We start from the raw sequence: 19532 nt of genomic DNA on the forward strand, positions 1-19532 counted from the left end.
ACATTTAGAGGTTTAATGCCATGTACTAAGAACAAACTTATGCAACTGTAACCAACTTCTGGCTACAAACCTCACACTGACCTTTAAGTGACTGATTAAGCAACATTAAAAGGGGAAAAGTCAAATTGCTTTTCTGAACCAGAGATAATAAGTATAAATGTTCAATATCTAAAACAAACTTATCAATGTTACACTAATTTAAAAGTGTTCACCTGAAGTGAGGTATAAACTCCATTAGCTAAGTGAACTGCCTCAGAAGCTTCCATTGGGTTCGGAATGTCTAAGTCCTGTGGCACCAGGTGGCACTGCTTCAGTAACTGCACCAGGCAAGTGACGTTCCCACTCATACTGCAGAGCTCTTCCAAGAACCAGGCTCCATCCCGAGAGGTCAGATCCACCAGCTGCTCCCCAGCACTTGAAGCTGCACCTTCCATCATCAGGTTACGCCTAAATGCAACAAGTGTTTGTACAATGAAAACTACTCAGCTATACTCACACACAAAAGTGGATACCTCAAACTCTGAAGGGAAGTAAAGCAGCTATAACAGTGAGTGAGACTAATGAAAGTAAAAAAAATACATTAAGTTTGGTATTAAACAAAAGGCACAAGCAATCTCAATAAGCATGAAAGTTTTCAAGACAACAAAATGGTCTCAATACAAAGTTGGTTAACTCACCTTGTAAGAGTACAAAGGGCGGAAATAATAACACTTGCTAGACTCAAAGATCCTTCTTCCCCATTCTCGTGAAGGAAAACCTTAATGCAACGTTCAATTTCTTTCAACTGATCTTCACAAACAGGCACAGTAACAGCTTCCTGTTTCAAGCGTTCCACTTGTCTAATAAGCCTACTGTTGATGTCAGCTGCGTACCGCTGCAGAGTCATCTCTGTGGCCGTGATGAATTGACACACTGTTGGTGGAGGCTGGGGAGCATACTGCATCTCGTATCTATGCAAACAGAGAGAGGTGCTTGTATACAACATAAGCACTTCTTGCTTGTAAAGAAAGTTCGCATTTTACACTGGGGAATATGGAATACTGTCTGTGATTCTCAAACCTTAAATAGTAGAAACCATGATTTCCATTTTTACAGATAAGAAAAAGTCTCAAGAGCTCAAGTAAACTATTTTTTCAAGTAAATTTTCTAAGACAACTTTTTTGTGAGCAACAGCTCAATGTTGCAGTTTAGCTGTCTTTACCCTGATCCCATCACTCTGACACTAGGACACATTTTAATTAGAAAAAACACACCATCTTATAAGGGAAAACAGGAGTTCAAATCCTCTTAAAACCAAGAAAAAAAGAGACCCCCATTCAGATTCCATCCATCAACCATTTCTTTCAGAAAAATAAAATACTATATACATAAAATAATAATTTGAACACAACTCTGCTTCCAATCCCCTGAGAAGTAAAGAAAATTAAATGTGATCAACGTACTTCCTGTACAGTTCTTGACAGCGCTCAACTGTGGTATTACAGATGAGCTCTTCCATCCAGGTCTTCCACTGCTCAATTCGATGTTTTTGAAATATGGCTTTTGGATACTGCAGAGCTACAGTTGCATAGTGATGCAGCTGTTCCAGACAACCTCGGAGCACTGAACGCCTCTGCTGGAGAAGAGCGCCCACTTCTCCCTCTAGCTGCTCACACTGGCTAATCAAGTGCGCCTGGCCAGCATTCTGTAGAAAGGCTGTTGCGGGCACATAGCTTGGAGGACCTTTTGGTAAAAAAGATTATTAATCACAGTGAAACTATTCCAAACCAGCAGTCATTGAAAGGAGCACAAACCAGAACCCCACACATAAACACACAAATACACATGCTCAACATGTGTATCTAACTCACATGCTCAACATGTGTATCTAAGATAAATCAACCCATACCAAGGTCCATTTGTGAGCTTATCTCCTGAAGCAAACTTGCAAGTTGTGTTGCTTCTAAATTATTGAACGCAGCCTGATAATGCGTTATCCACTGTTCAAATTCATTCAGCTTCACCTGGATTGCTTCCTGTACAGCCCTTTGCTGAGTCTGTAGTTGAGTGTGTTCAGAATACCTAATAAGAGGAAATATTTTTTAATTGCCTCTTCCTTCTACTTAATTTCATAACCTTGATTTTGCTCATACTTGAGGTTGCCTGGTAAGCTCCTTTTCAATCTTAAGGGCATAATTCAAATGTCCCTTACTTCTCTGTTTTTGCCCATAATTCTCTCAACTCTACTCACAACATTTTAAATAAAACATGTTCAAAATCCACCACACAGACAAAAAAACAACCAGCACACCTACCAGGTTTTGAGTGTAAATGACAGACCTTTTAATCCCAGAGACTCACACAGTGTGTGGCATTTGCATATTTACCCTTTACTGACCACCTGGCTCTGTACAAGGTTCATTCAACTTGGATCATTCTGTTTAATGCTTAATTCAGCAAAGTGGATAAAATAATTGCCACTGTACTAATGAATAAGGATCCAGACACAAACGGTACAGAGAAACCCAAACCCCTCAAAAAAGGGGGGGGGGCAGCCCTTGTGGTACAGCGGTTTAGCGCCACCTCCAGCCCGGGCTGTGATGCTGGAAACCCGGGATCGAGTCCAACGTTGGGCTCCCCGCATGGAGCCCGCTTCTCCCTCTGCCTGTGTCTCTGCCTCTCTCTCTCTCTCTCTCTCTCTCGGTGTCTCTCATGAATAAATAAATAAAGATCAAAAAAAAAAAAAAAGAAAACCAAACCCCAGGTTTTCTGAATCCAAGTTCATGTTCTATTGTACCCACTTATCTCCCATAATTACTCAAACATTTCAATTAAAAATAAAGCAGAAAATTTAAGTAAATTTCTATATCTTAATTTGAAATTGCAGTCCTTGGGAGAGCTTTTTATCATTTATGTAAATCGCTATAATTCTAATTGAAGTTGACAATGTTTATACAAATATGAAAATTCTCCTTAATGTCATGTATTTAGAAATAAGAGTTCAACACTTTTAAACCTGTGTTGCAGAGTGTGAGAAGGATGGTCCACTCCTTCAGCTCCTTCTAGAAACTCTATTTCTTCCAGTAGTTTGCCTTGAAGTTTTTCCACATCTGTCAGCTGCTCTTGCAAGCTTAGGTATTCATCTAAGCTGCTGTCCAGCTTGGGAAGCACAACCAGCATCTCATCCCTATTCTTAAACCAGTTCACCTATAAAAAGATAATTATCATCAGGGAAATTTTTACAGGGACAATTGTGAGATACGAGGACGTGTGCCACAGAGATTTGTTAGATGGACATCTCATATGTATTATTCTATTTAAATCTCTTATTTAAAACCCTGAAGGGGTGATGGCATCACGGATACTTTACCGAAAATGATAACCAGGGCATTTAAGTTCACACAGCCATAAACTGAGAAACAAATCTCACAATACCGTGTAGTCACCACCACGCCACACAACACAGCATTAGCATCACTGGCGGCCATGATATTAAAATTCAGACTGAGGAGAGGCTAACCAAGAAAGGAACACCTAAAATAGTCACTGGTAAATGCATTTCAATGTATTAAAAAATAAAAAAGGTGTAACTTTTTTTTTTTCAAGTCATCAATCCACCTCCAGTGAGTAAGAGTGTGATTGTGTGTCTGTGTATGGAAGCATTTCCTACTAACAAGACATCAAATTGCCCTATTTCACTGACATTTCAATGTTATAGAGGACAATCTTCCAAAAAACCTTTTTTAAACAGTTTTACCCAGCAAAAGACGGTGATGATTTATTATTGTTGCCTTCACCTTAATTTCAGCTACTCTGGAAGAAAAGAGGCTGCGGGTGATCTCTCGCTCCATCTCTCTCTTGCTCTGCTTGCTCTCAGCCTGCTGGCCACCTCCACCATAGACAGCGCCAGCAAAGCCTGCCTCACCCCCAGCCGTCCAGTCCACCAGGGGGTCATACACAAAAGCCTCCAGCAATGTCAGCAGAGTCTCCCTGCCACGCCGCATGATGTGTAGAACCTGTATTCAGAGGTGTTTTAATCAGGTTTTGCCACAAGTTTCCTCACTAAAATGTAGTTTTTCATTCCACAAGATTTGTTAACAGGTACATTAAAAGGTGTAAGAGAAACAGCATACCTGCTCACATGAAAGCCTAAAAACACCTTCTACTCCAGTTACACCCAGTGCTGTTTCAATATTCTGTGTCATTCGAAAAGGTACTTTCTCAGGAACTCTAAGGCTTTTACCTTAAAAAGACAAAGTGTTATATTTTTGGCCTTTCATCAAAAACATTTGACCCTCACATAAATGTAAAAGTCCAATTTAATTTTACCTTTTTCAAAGCAAACATTGTAATCTATGTGAACCACTTCTCCAGTCGTCATATCTATGAGAACATTATCCAGGTGTCTATCTCCAAGGCCAATTATGTATCCGACCATAGACATAACTGCAGTAGACCTGGCATAAGACTAAACAAGAGAGGAGATGGGGAGGGGAGAGCAAGTTGTAATACCATTAGCAAACTTCCTTCCAACATGGATTTGATGCTCCAAAATGCACAAAATACCATAATCCCACTACCTCATTTCTACATAGCACTCCTCAGGGCTGCTGCCAAGTGGTCACAGAGGCTCTGCACTGAGTAGCTGTACACAACCCTGTGGTCTTTGTTGGACCTACTTAGTATTTGAATGCTGGATTTAAAAACAAAACTATTTTCAAACTCCCTAGTTTTTCCCTTTCTCAAGCTTTTATTCTTCTTTTCATTTCATAATACCCTCTGTTCTACCCTCACATAGTCATGTCCATGCCTTATGAAAATAACTGCAATGTAAGATTTGAATACAGGTCTCAAACTACCAAGTCTGGAGGGAGACAAGGGGGAAGAAGAAGAGAGTGAACAACACAGACTAGACAGGAAGCAGGCAAAAGAAACAGTGACATTGATTATAGCCCAAAACAGAGCACGCACCTGTGTGACTCTCCACCATTCATCAGGTGTGGTACAAGATGACCAGAGCTCTTTAGCAAGGAGATTTGGGGGGGTAGCCTCCATTAACTCTTCTAATACTGCCTTCATTACATGAAGAGGCCAATCCCGTCGGGACACATCCAGGCTAAGTCCAACTGCTTTTAAAGCAGGACCAATTTTACTATAATAAAGTTCACTAGGACGAGGTACAATTCCAGGATTCTGAGGAGTTTGGTAGGAATCTTGGGCCTTAAAAACAAAAAAATTTGAAGAGAAGAGTCAACTTTATTTAAATAAAGATTATTTTGAATATATAGTATTTTAAAAACTGATTTTTGAGTGGCATTCTCCACCTACCTAATTCCACAGACCAAACAGATAATTCTTCTGGACTGTGCATCTACATTTCTTTCTCATAAGTAATACCACTTTACTAAAAACTTGGTCTACTGTTTTTTTTTTTTTTAAGATATTATTTATTTATTTGAAAGAGAGAAAGAGAGCACGCGCGCGCATGTGAGCAGGATGAGGGAGCGAGGGAGAAGCAGACTCCCTGCTGAGGAGGGAGCCTGATGTGGGGCTCAATTCCAGCTCTCCAGGATCATGACCTGAACCGAAGACAAGATGTTTAATCCACTGAGCCACCCAGGTGCCCCAACTCTTTTATTTTCTTAAGGTTTCATTCAAACTCAACATCTAATTTACATTCTTTGTAACAGAGAATTCTACTGAAATTTATCATTAATTTATGCACAAATTTCATTCTTCACTAATATGACTTCATCAATATAAAATTAACAGTACTAAGACAAAAATTTAGATAACCCCTAATTCCCAATTCTAATTTAACTCTCAGTAATTGTTCTACAATCTCCTATGCTTATTTTTTAAGATTGACTCCTTCCCAACTCTTGCTCCTTTCCATACCTACCCTAATTAGAATAATTATTTTGGCTAGATATGGAATCCTGAGGTTGAAACTGTATATAACTTATCTTTATTCCTGTAGCACTTAGTACTGTTCCTGGCATATACTAAGCACTCAGAGACTTAGCTAAAATGAATTCTAAATTAAATCCGTAGTCTAAATCAAAATCATAAATTTTCCAGGAACAAAATATGACATCACAGTAATTAACTTTATATGTAGTTTCTTATTTACATATTTAATTTAAAAGCAACTGGTTTTCAAAACTCTCTTATTTATAAATTTTTTTTTAAGATTCTATTTATTTATTCATGAGAGACACAGAGAGAGAGAGAGGCAGAGACACAGGCAGAGGAAGAAGCAGGCTCCACACAGGGAGCCCGACGTGGGACTCAATCCCAGGACTCTAGGATCATGCCCCGGGCCGAAGGCAGGCATTAAACCGCTGAGCCACCCAGGGATCCCCCTATAAATTTAATTTAAAAGACCCTAGGGGCACCTGGGTGGCTCAGCTGGTTGTCTGCCTTTGGCTCTGATCATGACCCTGGAGTCCTGGGATCAAGTCACACGTCAAGCTCCTGATTCAACAGGAACTCTGCTTCTCTCTCTCCCTCTGCCCCCCCAACACCTGCCACTTGTTCTCTCTCAACTGTCTCTCACATAAATAAAATCTTTAAAAAATTAAAGACTCTAGTAAGTAAGCCCAATAAAAAAAAGCATTAAGATATGAAATATCAACTTACTGAATGATTAACAACCACACTATCACCTTACCTGCTTTCTGTCTTTGTCTAGAATAAGATTAACCAAATGTCACCATTGCTGCCTCTTAAAACTATCTTTTTTTAGAAGATTTTATTTGGGCAGCCCAGGTGCCTACGCGGTTTAGCTCCACCTTTAGCCTGGGGCATGATCCCGGAGTCCCGAATCAGTCCCACGTCAGGCTCCCAGCATGGAGCCTGCTTCTCCCTCCTCCTGTGTCTCTGCCCCCCCCCGCCCCCCCATCATAAGTAAGTAAATAAATAAATAAATAAATAAATAAATCTTTAAAAAATAATAAATAAAAAAATACAATTTTAAGTGCACTTGGGTGGCTCAGTCAGTTAAGTGTCTGCCTTCAGCTCAGGTCACAATCTCAGGGTTCTGGAATCGAGTCCTGCATCAGGCTCTGTGCTCCATGGGGAGCCTGTTTCTCTTTCCCTCTGCCTGCAGTTCCCTCTCTCTCTGTCCAATAAAATTATTTATTTATTTATTTATTTATTTTTTCTTTTTTAAGATTTTTTTTATTCATGAGAAACACAGGGAGAGAGAGGCAGAGACACAGGCAGAGGGAGAAGCAGGCTCCATGCCGGGAGCTGGATGTGGGACTGATTCGGGACTCCAGGATCACGGCTGGGGCCAAAAGCAGGCGCTAAACCGCTGAGCCACCCAGGGATCCCCAAAACTGTATTTTTATAAAATTTGCTTCAGAAACACTTTCCTATATATCTCAAGACTATTCTATTACATTTACAAACTTACCAAAATGCTCAAAAACAGTAAGCCTATGAGTATTTCACAGAGAACAAGAGACTAATATATGTTTTTATGGAAATTCAAATAAAGGTACATGTGTATTTGAAATTTATCAACCTTCTGTGCTTGTAAGGCAGCTTCCCGTTGTTGCCATCGTTTGTAAAGACCAAATAAGGGTGTGGCTCCATCCACCCACTGGATTAGTCCTGATCGGGTTCCTAGTGGTGTTACAGAATAGTGTCGGGCATGGAAACGGGGTGTTTCCTGGCGATTGATTGTAGCAAACATGGTATTCACAATAGACAGGAACTGCATTATTCTCTCATCCAGATGTAAATCTTCCAATCCTATGGAAATAAAATTTAAAGTAGCTATAGTGGTGACCAAATGGGGCTAAGTGCAATGGTGGGGATGGGATTACAAACATATCACTTTTGCATCTCCTCTCAATTAGCAGTAGCAGTCAAGAACTGAGAGCCAAGGAAGCACAATGCGAGCATTAGAGAACATTCCATTCAGTTGCAAGGTATTAGACACTAGCATTATTAGCTGTTCCTCAGTTCTACTTATATAAGTTCTTAAGCAAAGAGATAGTAGGAAATGGAAAATCTTAACTACCCAGTCTCCAACCATTTCCATTCAAAATCACAGAGGATATAAGACACCACGGCTATACACCTGGAACAATCCTCTCCCAGCACAAACACACACAAAGCATTCATAATCAAATTAAGGCTTTTCTTTTAAATCCCACCTTTGAAGAGATACGGATAGCTCTTGCCATCTGACCCTAGAAAGAGCAGTTTCTTTGGCTTGGTTTTGGTAGGTAAGATGGTGATGGTTCCGCCCACACTGTGGATTGTGACAGTGTCTCTAGCTGACACTTCTCCAGGAAGAGCAATTTCAGTGTTAGTCATGGCAGCCAGCCACGGGCTGATTTCTTCAAGACGCAAGATATAACTTGCACGTTTCTGTGCTCTCTGTTGCAAACTCAGCATTATCTATATTCATAAGATGGGGGTGGGAGGAGTTTATGTTATCACTGCAGTACTTATTCCACATTCACTTTGGCATAAAAGTAAACTTAAAATACCAATGAAAAAAAAATACAGATAACTTCACATTGTAATTCCTAAATTTAATTTCATGTTACATATTTGGGCCATTCCAAGAGAGGAACTACTGGTGTGCTGATATGACCTAGGTGATTTCTACCTTGTTCAGACCCATCTCTGCTTCTCTGTCCAAACAACCAATGCAATCAGAGCAGATGGAAGGAAAGCACTAAATTCAGGGCTGGTAGGAAATTAACTCCCCACTGCTAAGCTATATTTGATCAATGTGAAAACCAATCAATTATGTCCTAATTCATATAACCTTGACACTTATTGGCTATCAAGTATATGTACCCTTAGAAACCACCTGAAAAGTTGGTAACAATTTAGAACTCTGACTTCAAAATATACAGAATAACACCACAACCCCCTCTAATAACTCACAGGGAGTGGATCACATGTAAAGTTGTATTCCTACTTATAAGCTAACTTAATAATGTGCACCTGAACTAATGAATTCTGAGTTCTGCTTTCACATGAGAAGTTTTTATCAATCCTCAGCGAGTTTTGTTCCATAAAAGGAAAAAGACAACTGGAAACACCCCAAGTATCCACAGATAGGACAATGGATAAGCTATAACATTTTCCCATTATTAGATCAATGTTCAGCTGCATACAAAATACGGGTGAACTGTGGCACCTGGGAGGGTCAGTCAGTTAAGCTTCTACCTTTGGCTCAGGTCATGATCCCAGGGTCCTGAATCCAGCCTGCGTCAGGCTCCCTGTTTAGTGGGGTTTCTGCTTCTCTCTCTCCCCCTGGCCCTCCCCATTTCTGCTCTTTTTTAAAGATTCTTTTTTATTTACTCATGAGACACAGAGAGAGAGAGAGAGGCAGAGACATAGGCAGAGGGAGAAGCAGGCTCCCCATGGGAATCCGATGTGGAACTTGTGGACTCTGGGATCACACCCTGAGCCAAAGGCAGATGCTCAACCACTGAGCCACCCAGGCGTCCCTCGGTCTCTTAATAAATAATAAATAAAAAGAAAAAAGAAAAACATGGATAAATCGTAAAGAAAAAAACCCTAATGCTGACCCATCAATTATGGAATAAACACATACTTGCATATATACATATAAATGAAGTTTTATTTTATTTTATTTTTAAAGGATTTTATTTATTTATTCATAGAGACAGAGAAGGGCAGAGACACAGGCAGAGGGAGAAGCAGGTATCATACAGAGAGCCCGACGTGGGACTTGATCCAGGGTCTCCAGGATCACGCCCTGGGCTGCAGGCGGCGCTAAACTGCTGCACCACTGGGGCTGCCCTAAATGAAGTTTTGTTTTGTTTTGTTTTAAAGATTTTATTTATTTATGATAGGCACAGAGAGAGAAGCAGGCTCCATGCAGGGAGCCCGACGTGGGATTCGATCCCGGGTCTCCAAGATCGCACCCTGGGCCAAAGGCAGGCGCCAAACCGCTGCGCCACCCAGGGATCCCCCTAAGTGAAGTTTTATTTTATTTTATTTTTTTTTAAAACATTTCATTTTTTATATATATATACTTTTTAAGACTTTATTTATTTATTCATAGAGATGCAGAGAGAGAGAGAGGCAGAGGCACAGGCAGAGGGAGAAGCAGGCTCCATGCAGAGAGCCTGACGTGGGACTCGATCCTGTGACTCCAGGATCATGCCCTGGGCTGCAGGTGGTGCTAAACCGCTGCACCACCGGGGCTGCCCTTAAAACAGATACTAAACAATATATCCTTTAGAAATGCATCAATAAATAAAATTTTTTTTTAAAAAAAAGTATTCCTATGTCTTCCTCTGGTTTTCTTAGTTGATTTATTGAAAAGGAGACAAACAAGCAAGAAACTGCTGCTGGAACACAAGCAAACAAGTTTTGGCTAGGCCACGCCTAATAAATTTCATCCTTCATGTTAGTGTTCTAGTCTTGTGCTTCTAGCTATTTCCTATGAATTTAGCATTTACTCTAGTTTCCTCCAGATTGCAGTTACTAGTTAAAGTCAGGTGTACTCTTTGTTTCTACACCGTTACCTTGTAATACTTTTCTCATTTCTAAAGTTAGGAAATCAGAAGCAATAAAGGTAAGGGACAGCAAAAGGATTAAAAAAAAAAGAAAAAGCTACAAGGTAATAAATAGGCTCCCCAAATAATGGTGTTGTTGCTATACCAAATAAAAACCAAAGAAAATAAGGAATTAAGGGGACCAAAACATAAAGGGAGTCTCAAATATTTAAATATGCTAATCATCCCCAAATAGCCTACGGAGAATTTTCAGTTACTTATAAAAATTGATGTTGTCGGGGATCCCTGGGTGGCTCAGTGGTTTAGTGCCTGCCTTTGGCCTAGGGCATGATCCTGGAGCCCCGGGATCGAGTCCCACACATCTGGCTCCCTGCATGGAGCCTGCTTCTCCCTCTGCCTGTGTCTCTGCCTCTCGCTCTCTCTGTGTCTCTCATGAATAAATAAATAAAATCTTTAAAAATTTTTTAAAAAATTGATGTTGTCAATGTAAATATTTTGTCTGTTAAAAATATTTAATACCCATGCCTAAGAAAAACTACAGAGGCACAAAACTAAATTTTTTAAGATTTTATGAATAAAGCAAGCCGTCAATATTTACTTCAATGCCAGACCCCTTCCCTTGACTAATTTCTTACAGTATATTCTTCCCTAATGTGAATCCTCTATAGATAAAAGTTTGCTGTCTGAGGCCCATTTGCTCTCAAATTCTCAAAATGAACAAAAACACCTCTCTCTACATTCCGTATAAGCAACTGGTCATGCGCTTACAAAATCTTCTCTCACATTCCAAGTAAGGAGAGTCCTCATTTTAAAATTTTTATCTCATACTGAATTTCCCATTTTAGTAGCATTCTTGAGATTTTTCTGTACCTCTTTAAATGGAATCCAGCTGCTTCCAGGCTTTGCAGGATTTGATGGTGTCTTTAGCTTTTCAAGAGCATTTTCAATTGCATCACCATAGTTATCCTGAAACCACTTTTCATGAGGTGTTTCTGCAGGGGCTGCGGTGATGCTCCTTACATGCTCCAAAGCAAACACAATGGGCTTCATCAAAGCCGTGTGCTTTTCCCGCATGATTGCAATCTTCTCTTCTCTGATCAGGAAGACATAAAGAGTTTTACAAACATGAAACAGTTTAAATGCATCTGGTCTAAGTAAACAATATCAAAGAATAAGCTAAAATAAACAAGATAGTAGCACAATAACTTACTAACAAAGCATTGTAAAACATCCAGCACATGAAAGAAGCAGCTTGTCAACAATTGGTGCTGGGAAAACTGGATATCCATTTGCAAAAGAATGAAGTGGACCTACTTACCTTCCTTATACTACTATGAGGAAAAAAAAAAAAAAACCACCTCAAAATGGATCAGAGACCTTAACTTAAGCCCTAAAACTCTTAGAAAAAAATGTAGGGGAAAGGCTTCTGGACACTGGATTTGGCAATGATTTCCTGGATATGGCGCAAAGCATACACAACAAAAGAATAAAACAGAAAAACTGGACTACTATATGAAACTCTACTTATGTGCATCAAAAGACACTATTAAGAGAGTGAAAAGAATGCACATTTTCTTTGTAAATCATGTATCTGAAAAGTGGTTAATATCCAGAATACAGAGAATAACAACAAAACTCAATAACAACAAAACCTCCAAACCCAATTTGAAAATGGGCAAAAGATCGAATAGACATTTCTCCAAAGATCTTCAAATGATCAAAAGGCACACAAAGTGGCACCTGGGTGGCTCAGTACATTAAGCATCGGGCTTTGGCTCAGGTCATGATCCTGAGGTTCTGTGATTGAGCCTTACATCAGGCTCCCTGCCCAGCAGAGTCTGCTTCCTCTCTGCCTCTGCCCGCCATGCTCCCCGCGTTCGCCTGTGTGCACAAGTGTGTGCGCATGCGGTGCTCTCTCTCAAATAAAATATTTTCTTAAAAAGATGCTCAACATTATTAGTCATTAGGGAAATGCAAGTCAAAACCATGAGATACCACTTCACACTCATTAGGATGGCTACTATAGGGCAGCCCCAGTGGCTCAGCGGTTTAGCATCACTTTCGGTCCAGGGCGTGATCCTGGAGACCTGGATCGAGTCCCAAGTCGGGCTCCCTGCATGGAGCTTGCACCTCCCTCGGCCTGTGTCTCTGCCTGCCGCCCCCCCCCCACCTCTCTCCCTACGTCTCTCATGAATAAATAAAATCTTTAAAAAAAAAAAAAAAAAGATGGCTACTATATTAAACAAGAAATAAATACGGGCAAGTATATAGAGAAACTGGAACACTCATGCACTTTTTGTGGGAATGTAAACTGGTGCAGGAAAACAGTTTCATGGTTCCTCTGTAAGTTAAAGAGCAACAATATAACCTAGGCAAATCTACTGGATCATACACAAATAACTGAAAACAGGGAGTCAAATGGATACTTGTACACTAATGTTCATAAAAATATTATTCTTGATAGCCAAAAGGTAGGAGCAATCCAAATGTCCATGACAGATGACTGCAAAACAAAATGTGGTATATTCATACAATGGAATACTACTCAGTAACAAAAGGAAGAAAATTCTCATAATGCCACAACATGGATGAACCTTCAAAACTCACTAAGTAGGGACGCCTGGGTGGCTCAGCAGTTGAACGCCTGCCTTCTGCCCAGGGAGTGATCCTGGAGTCCCAGGATCGAGTCCCACATCGGGCTCCCTACATGCAGCCTGCTTCTCTCTCTGCCTATGCCTCTGCCTCTCTGTCTCTCGTGAATAAATAAATAAAATCTTTAAAAAAAAAAAAAAAAAAAAAAACACACTAAGAAGCCAGACAGGGATCCCTGGGTGGTGCAACGGTTTAGCGCCTGCCTTTGGCCCAGGGCGCGATCCTGGAGACCCGGGATCGAATCCTACATCGGGCTCCCGGTGCATGGAGCCTGCTTCTCCCTCTGCCTGTGTCTCTGCCTCTCTCTCTCTCTCTCTCTCTCTGTGACAATCATAAATAAATAAAAATTAAAAAAAAAAAAAAAAAGGAAGCCAGACAAAAAGGGACAAACACCTTGGATTACACTTACATGAGGTACTCAAGAGTAGTCAAATTCAGAGACAAGAAATAGAACAGTGATAAAGAGGAACTAGTGTTAAGGGGCAATGGAAGGTTAGTGTTCAGTGGGTACAGAACTTATGTTTGGGATGAATAAGTGTCTGAAATGTACAGTAGTGATGGATGCATAACACTATACATATTCTTAATGTGACTGAATCATACACTTAAAATTGGCTAAAATAACAAATTTTATGTTTTGTGTATTTTACACTGAAATGGGATGGATGAGCTTCATTTTCTGAGTAAAAGTGAATGAAAACATACTTGCGTAAGGTGTTGTTGTTCTGGACTCTCTTCACCTCATCTTCCAGCTGCTGAATCCGTCTCAGGACATACATGTGTTGCTGTAACAGAACTCCCAACCACAGCTCATCCCAGAGAACAGTGACCCTGCGCAGCTCAGCCACAAGCATCTGAACCTGCACATGGTACATTCAAATATGCTCATCTACAAGTTTACACACAGCACAGTTAACACTTGAAATTACAAGTTCCATGTGGGCATCTTTTGTTCATTATACGTTCAGAGATCCTTGATTCACTGTATAGTATTCTATCAATACAGATTTATAAAACCAAAACTGAATTGTAAAGCCAATTTCAATTACTCTAAAAGCTTTTCTGTTCTTCAGATATCATTTCCCATAACAATTTTTTTATGGGTTTTGTTTTTAGGGGCTTTGGGGGAGAGGGAGAAGTATAATAAAAACTATTTAACAACATACGAATTGTGTTTTGTACCTGTAACACCATAGTTGGGTTTGCAGAGGACAGCTTATCTACAATTTTGCTGTAGCAATCCTGCATCATGGCTTGGTCTTCATTTAATCCACTTTTAGGTTCATCCTTATTGCTATCCTGAGAAGCAGGAGGGCTTCCTCCCTCACATTCAGAAACCAGCAATTCTTCTCCTTGAATATTGCCAAGCAAAGTTGGAATTGCAGAGGAAAACTTATTTCCTATAAGAAAATGGAAGAATAAGGTACACTTTGGATGTTTCTCCTATGTGCGTATGTTGAATTAAGGAAAACACTGGTAATTATTTGATTCAACTAATTTGCCTTCCATGCATTAAATTAACCAAAGATCATGGATATTTTGCCTTTTCACAAGGTAAACTTTTCTATTTATTAATATTATAAGCAACTAGAACATAAATGGAAAAAAAAATTGAGTTTCATCAAATAGAGTTCTCCTGCAGCCAGTCTAGAGCTAGAGCTTAGTTTCATTCTCATCCACCTTTACTCAGCTTATCAGTGAACCCAAGAGCACTGACTCAATTTCCCTAAGCCTAAATGGGTTACTGTGAGACCATCCCCTAGTGCCAGACACAGAAGTTACTACCTCAGTAAACAATAGTTATTACTGGGTAGCCCTGGTGGCTCAGTGGGTTTAGCGCCACCTTCAGCCCAGGGCGTGATCCTGGAGACCCGGATCAAGTCCCACATCAGGCTCCCTGCATGGAGCCTGCTTCTCCCTCTGCCTGTGTCTTTGCATCTCTCTCTCTCTGTGTCTCTATGAATAAATAAATAAAATTGTTTTTTTAAAAAACATAGTTATTATTGAAAAAAACCACAAACTCCATCAACTCTGTAACAGAAAGCTCAATAACAGTTACCTGACAGACATTATCTGCAAAATAATTACACTTAAAGTAGCAGTATTTTAATACTTCATACCTGAAGCCTGTGATTCAGTACTGAGTGATATGGTCCCCACGATTGCAGGGTACAATATGAGATGCGGGGAATCTTGAGCCACTCGGCAAAGGAGATTACAGATACTTTGGCGCACATATACTTCAGGGTGGTTTAAGCGTGAGAAAAGCTGTGGAATAATTCCTTCAGGATAAGAAGAAAGGAGGATACTTTAAAGTTATTAAAAACTGTCAACACAGCAGACACAAAAGCAAAAACCTGATGTTTGTTGAGATCAGTTTTTTTGTTTTGTTACTTTAGGATTGGTTCTAAGGGCCTCACACTTCTCCCTGTGGTAACAAAGAAGCTTAACAATAGTTCTTGATTTTAAGTTTGGTTAGGGTACAGAGCCATAATCAAAATGCAGAGCAATTCAACAATGTTCTGACAAAATGTATTTTCTATGAATGCCTGTAAAAGAAAATGTTTAACAAAGGACATACAAAAAAAATTTGAAACTTATTTTCATCACTGTCTCCAAAATTCATGTTATAAACATAAAGGTGCAGCCTCTCAGCATTCCAGTTCTCTAAAAGGTGGGAAAGAAGAGTATGTAACACACAGTTTGTGGTGTCCTATCAACTAATGTAGCTATTCTATAACACATTAAAATAACAAAGGAACTACCACTTTTTTTGTTGTTGTTCTACATGTCCTACCTAGAAATAATTTTTCTTGAAACGTTTTATTTAGACTGTTACCTCTCCATGGAGCAGTAGGTGTTGTTTCCAAGCCATGTTCCAGATACTGCCTAAGTTCGCCAGCATGTTTAACGAGCAATCTGAGTAAGCGCAGTGTGGCCATCACAATCACATCATCAGTACTCTGCTCGGCTCTGTGACTTAAATGTAGCCTCGGGTCATCTTCATCTAAAGGAACCTAAGGGTGAAAGATGAAAGGCAGAAATAAGAATACTGTTTTCATTTACTAGGAAAAAAATGTCAAATACATATTCTTAGAACTGAACATTGTGCTACTAACCTGACCAGCATTGAGTTTGAGGAAAGTAAAATATGCACTACAAGACAGCTTGTACAGGCTGAAGATTCTATCTACAACCTTCCTCCACACTTTAATAACTCCTTCTGTTGCACTGTCATCAAGTTCTGAAAGCCATGGGCAGCTTGAGATTAGCTGACGCCAGATAACCTCAACCATGTCATCTTCCTCGTTATCTTCATTTTCTGTTATCTGAAGCGTTATATCTTCATCCTGAAGAAAATGTGGGCATAAAGTGCTATTTTTTTAATACAAACAGAAAAGTGGGGGGAGGGAGGGGAGATACATGATTTTCCTATCCTATGAAAGCATTTTTCTCATTTATGAAAAATTAAGTTACTTCACATTTAGCCTTACACATGCTAAAGTCAATATGCTCCTCTGTATGATGTATTTACTGATTTACTAACAAAGGGTAAAAGACTGTTTTTTGCTACTTTAAATGCTTCTAAGTTACAACATAATATTATGCCTGGAGAACATTAATCTGTTCAAAAATTTGAGGCTTGAATATATACAGAATTCACTCACAACAGATTTAACTCTCTTTATAGTAAAGGGCACATACATAATACCAGCTTTGGCAGACATGATACATGTTGAAGTGTAGAGCAAGATGAGTCAGTACAGCTTAGCCTATGAAATAAAATCCAAACTTTTAAAGTCTCTTAAGTACTCAATAGCAGTAACATTCTAGAATTAAGAGAATTCTGAGGTGAAATCCTATAGCTATAAATTCTACAGCTCATTTAGCCTATTAGCTTTCAACTCTAGCTATGAATTGGAATCACCTAGTAAGCTTAAATATATATACACCCATGTCCCACTCAGAATATCTGGAGTGGTATTCAGGCACTGGTGTACTTTAAAAGGTCCCAAGCTAGTGTTAAGAACCTAATTTCTAATCAAAACAATTAAAAGAGAAATTTAATTCACATAAAACCAACTTCACCTACTGTAACAGGACCTTAAGGAAATAATTTCTCAAGGTATTACATTCTTCTCAAAAAAGTATCATAATGCACTTTCATCTTAAAACTCAAAGTTGTGATTTGTAACAATAACTGCCTAAACCGCATTCAACATTTAATCAAGTATGTAATCAATCTCCTCAAAATCAATGAATTAAAACAGTGATCTTGACACCCTTTGTCCTAAACACTGTATGTTTTCCTTGCCTGAATCCCCGCTGGTCGACACACAGCCTGTCCAAGAATACCATATATTCTCTCTTTTTCTTCTTCAGTTATAGTGTCTGGAAGCAGATTCTGAACTTCAGATTTTTCTCTAGGCAGCAGACGAACACCTTCTCCCTGACTATAAAAATAAATAAGTCATTAGTTTTGGCTACCAAAACATGTCAGCAGACATTTTAAATCTCTGCTTTGCTATGCATTAAATAAATTACACATTTCAATATACATACCTGGCATTGTCAACCACCTTTCTGCCCCACCTATAAGCCCAACTAGCCAATGCTGCCCAAGATTTGGCTACTTCAGGTGCCTGTACTGAAGACAGGTGATACAACTGTCCCAAAATGAAGTCAGGTTCTCCAACTCCAATATGTACTGCCATGAGGGACAAAAATAAAATAAAATAAAATAAATAATAATAACGAAAGGACTCAGCAATGTTACATTCATAAATTTCAAATCTTTTTTTTTTTTAAAGATTTTATTTTATTCATGAGAGATAGAGGAAGAGAAAAAGAGAGAGAGAGACACACACACAGGCAGAGGGAGAAGCAGGCTCCATGCAGGGAGCCCGACGTGGGACTCGATCCCGGATCTCCAGGATCACGCCCCCGGCTGAAGGCAGCGCTAAACCGCTGAGCCACCTGGGCTACCCACGTTCATAAATTTCAAATGACATTCCTATCAACATTTTAAGGGTTTTATTATCTGTAAACTATCACTAAGTTCTAGAATATTACAGTACGAAAACTGAAGAACACATTTTTACTATGCTTTTCTAAAAGGCTAATATATTGAAATCAATCACTCAGCTTCACAAATTAGCTTAAATTAGCACCCTTCAAACCACATAAATATCTTTCATGACACTGAACTTTATGTAAAACATTTCAGGAATTAGATGTGTTTACAATGCCTTGAATTCTAGATATGACTGGCTCTTTCCTCATAATTAGGTTAAGCTTGGACATTCTAGCAAAAATAATTTATAGGTGATCAGTATACAATCTCAGTCAGAAATTCATGAGGTAAAATATCTTTACTCACAGTTTAGAAGTGAAGAAATCACCTGCTATAATGCAATTTGCCAATATAAGATTTATAATAATCACAAGACACATCCCTTATGAATATCAAGACTATAAAACATGTAGATTATAATTATTTTATAAGACCAACCTAAGCAATTGAAATCCTAGGCTTCATAACAACAAAATAGAAGTATATTCTCAATCAGCAAGGAGGTTAAATATCTCCCGCTCTGTAAAATCTGGACAGAACACGCACTCCAACACTGAATCAACCACCCTATTTGTTAAGTACCTTTCTATTACTAGCACTAGTGTCAGAATGTGAAACGTTCATCTTTCTGTAGTTTCTGGGCTCTACCAGCCAAGGAGACCATAGACTACTCTTGTGTATCTATCTTGTTCCTTCCAGTGTGAGGTGGAATTTAGGTGTCTGGAACTGGACCTTCTTGCCAGCAAAAACATCTAAGTCCATAAAAGCACTGTGGCTTGGGAAGGCCTGAGGAGTAGAGTTAAAGTGGCATCCACAGTGGCATTAGATACTAAAGATATGGGTCTTAATTTCTTCTAGACTGTATACTAAAGTTCATGCAAATAATTTTTGTGGGAAATTACAGCCAGTATAACATTGTAAACATTAAAAATAGTGGACAAATAACTTCTAAGACTGCTATTTTAAAGCTAATAAAATAAAGAAATCCTACCTGTTGATTCACTCTCAATCCGAGGATACTCTTCTTCCATTGTATTAACAGATGGCAGTTCTATTAAAGCGAGTATGTTTTTAGACAGAGTAGAAAGACCTGTGAAGTTCTGCTGTTGCTGAGCTCTGTAAACCTGTTTCAGCTGCCCTGAAATTTCTTTCCATTCTGCCTGGATCCATTTAGCCAATGTCAGAATTGACTTGGCAACTGCATATTCAGCTTTGGCAGACTTGCAGAAAGATATGGCACAAGAACTCAACATTTCCATTGCGTGTGTTGACTGGCCTACAGAAAACCAAAAACTAGCCCTTAAAAG

The 19532-nt window shown here is 39.3% G+C and overlaps 1 protein-coding gene across 4 annotated transcripts in view; it reads right to left on the reverse strand.

Annotated features, from left to right (window-relative positions):
- Nucleotides 1-19532, reverse strand: part of SMG1 (SMG1 nonsense mediated mRNA decay associated PI3K related kinase) — a 106907-nt gene that overhangs the window by 20914 nt on the left and 66461 nt on the right. For all 4 annotated transcript variants that reach the window (XM_072835913.1, XM_072835911.1, XM_072835912.1 and 1 more), the window contains 20 exons: nucleotides 19217-19501; nucleotides 17715-17859; nucleotides 17467-17605; nucleotides 16271-16501; nucleotides 15991-16168; nucleotides 15272-15433; nucleotides 14334-14551; nucleotides 13857-14011; nucleotides 11370-11592; nucleotides 8148-8394; nucleotides 7511-7740; nucleotides 4951-5199; nucleotides 4309-4447; nucleotides 4113-4222; nucleotides 3777-3995; nucleotides 2996-3186; nucleotides 1889-2061; nucleotides 1443-1722; nucleotides 678-950; nucleotides 213-447 (listed from right to left, as the gene is read on the reverse strand). In XM_072835913.1, the coding sequence (XP_072692014.1) occupies nucleotides 213-447; nucleotides 678-950; nucleotides 1443-1722; nucleotides 1889-2061; nucleotides 2996-3186; nucleotides 3777-3995; nucleotides 4113-4222; nucleotides 4309-4447; nucleotides 4951-5199; nucleotides 7511-7740; nucleotides 8148-8394; nucleotides 11370-11592; nucleotides 13857-14011; nucleotides 14334-14551; nucleotides 15272-15433; nucleotides 15991-16168; nucleotides 16271-16501; nucleotides 17467-17605; nucleotides 17715-17859; nucleotides 19217-19501 (4082 nt within the window). The remainder of the gene's footprint in view (nucleotides 1-212; nucleotides 448-677; nucleotides 951-1442; nucleotides 1723-1888; nucleotides 2062-2995; nucleotides 3187-3776; nucleotides 3996-4112; nucleotides 4223-4308; nucleotides 4448-4950; nucleotides 5200-7510; nucleotides 7741-8147; nucleotides 8395-11369; nucleotides 11593-13856; nucleotides 14012-14333; nucleotides 14552-15271; nucleotides 15434-15990; nucleotides 16169-16270; nucleotides 16502-17466; nucleotides 17606-17714; nucleotides 17860-19216; nucleotides 19502-19532) is intronic.

The sequence above is a fragment of the Canis lupus genome, chromosome 8 (assembly GCF_048164855.1).
Source record: "Canis lupus baileyi chromosome 8, mCanLup2.hap1, whole genome shotgun sequence".
Lineage (NCBI taxonomy): Eukaryota > Metazoa > Chordata > Mammalia > Carnivora > Canidae > Canis > Canis lupus.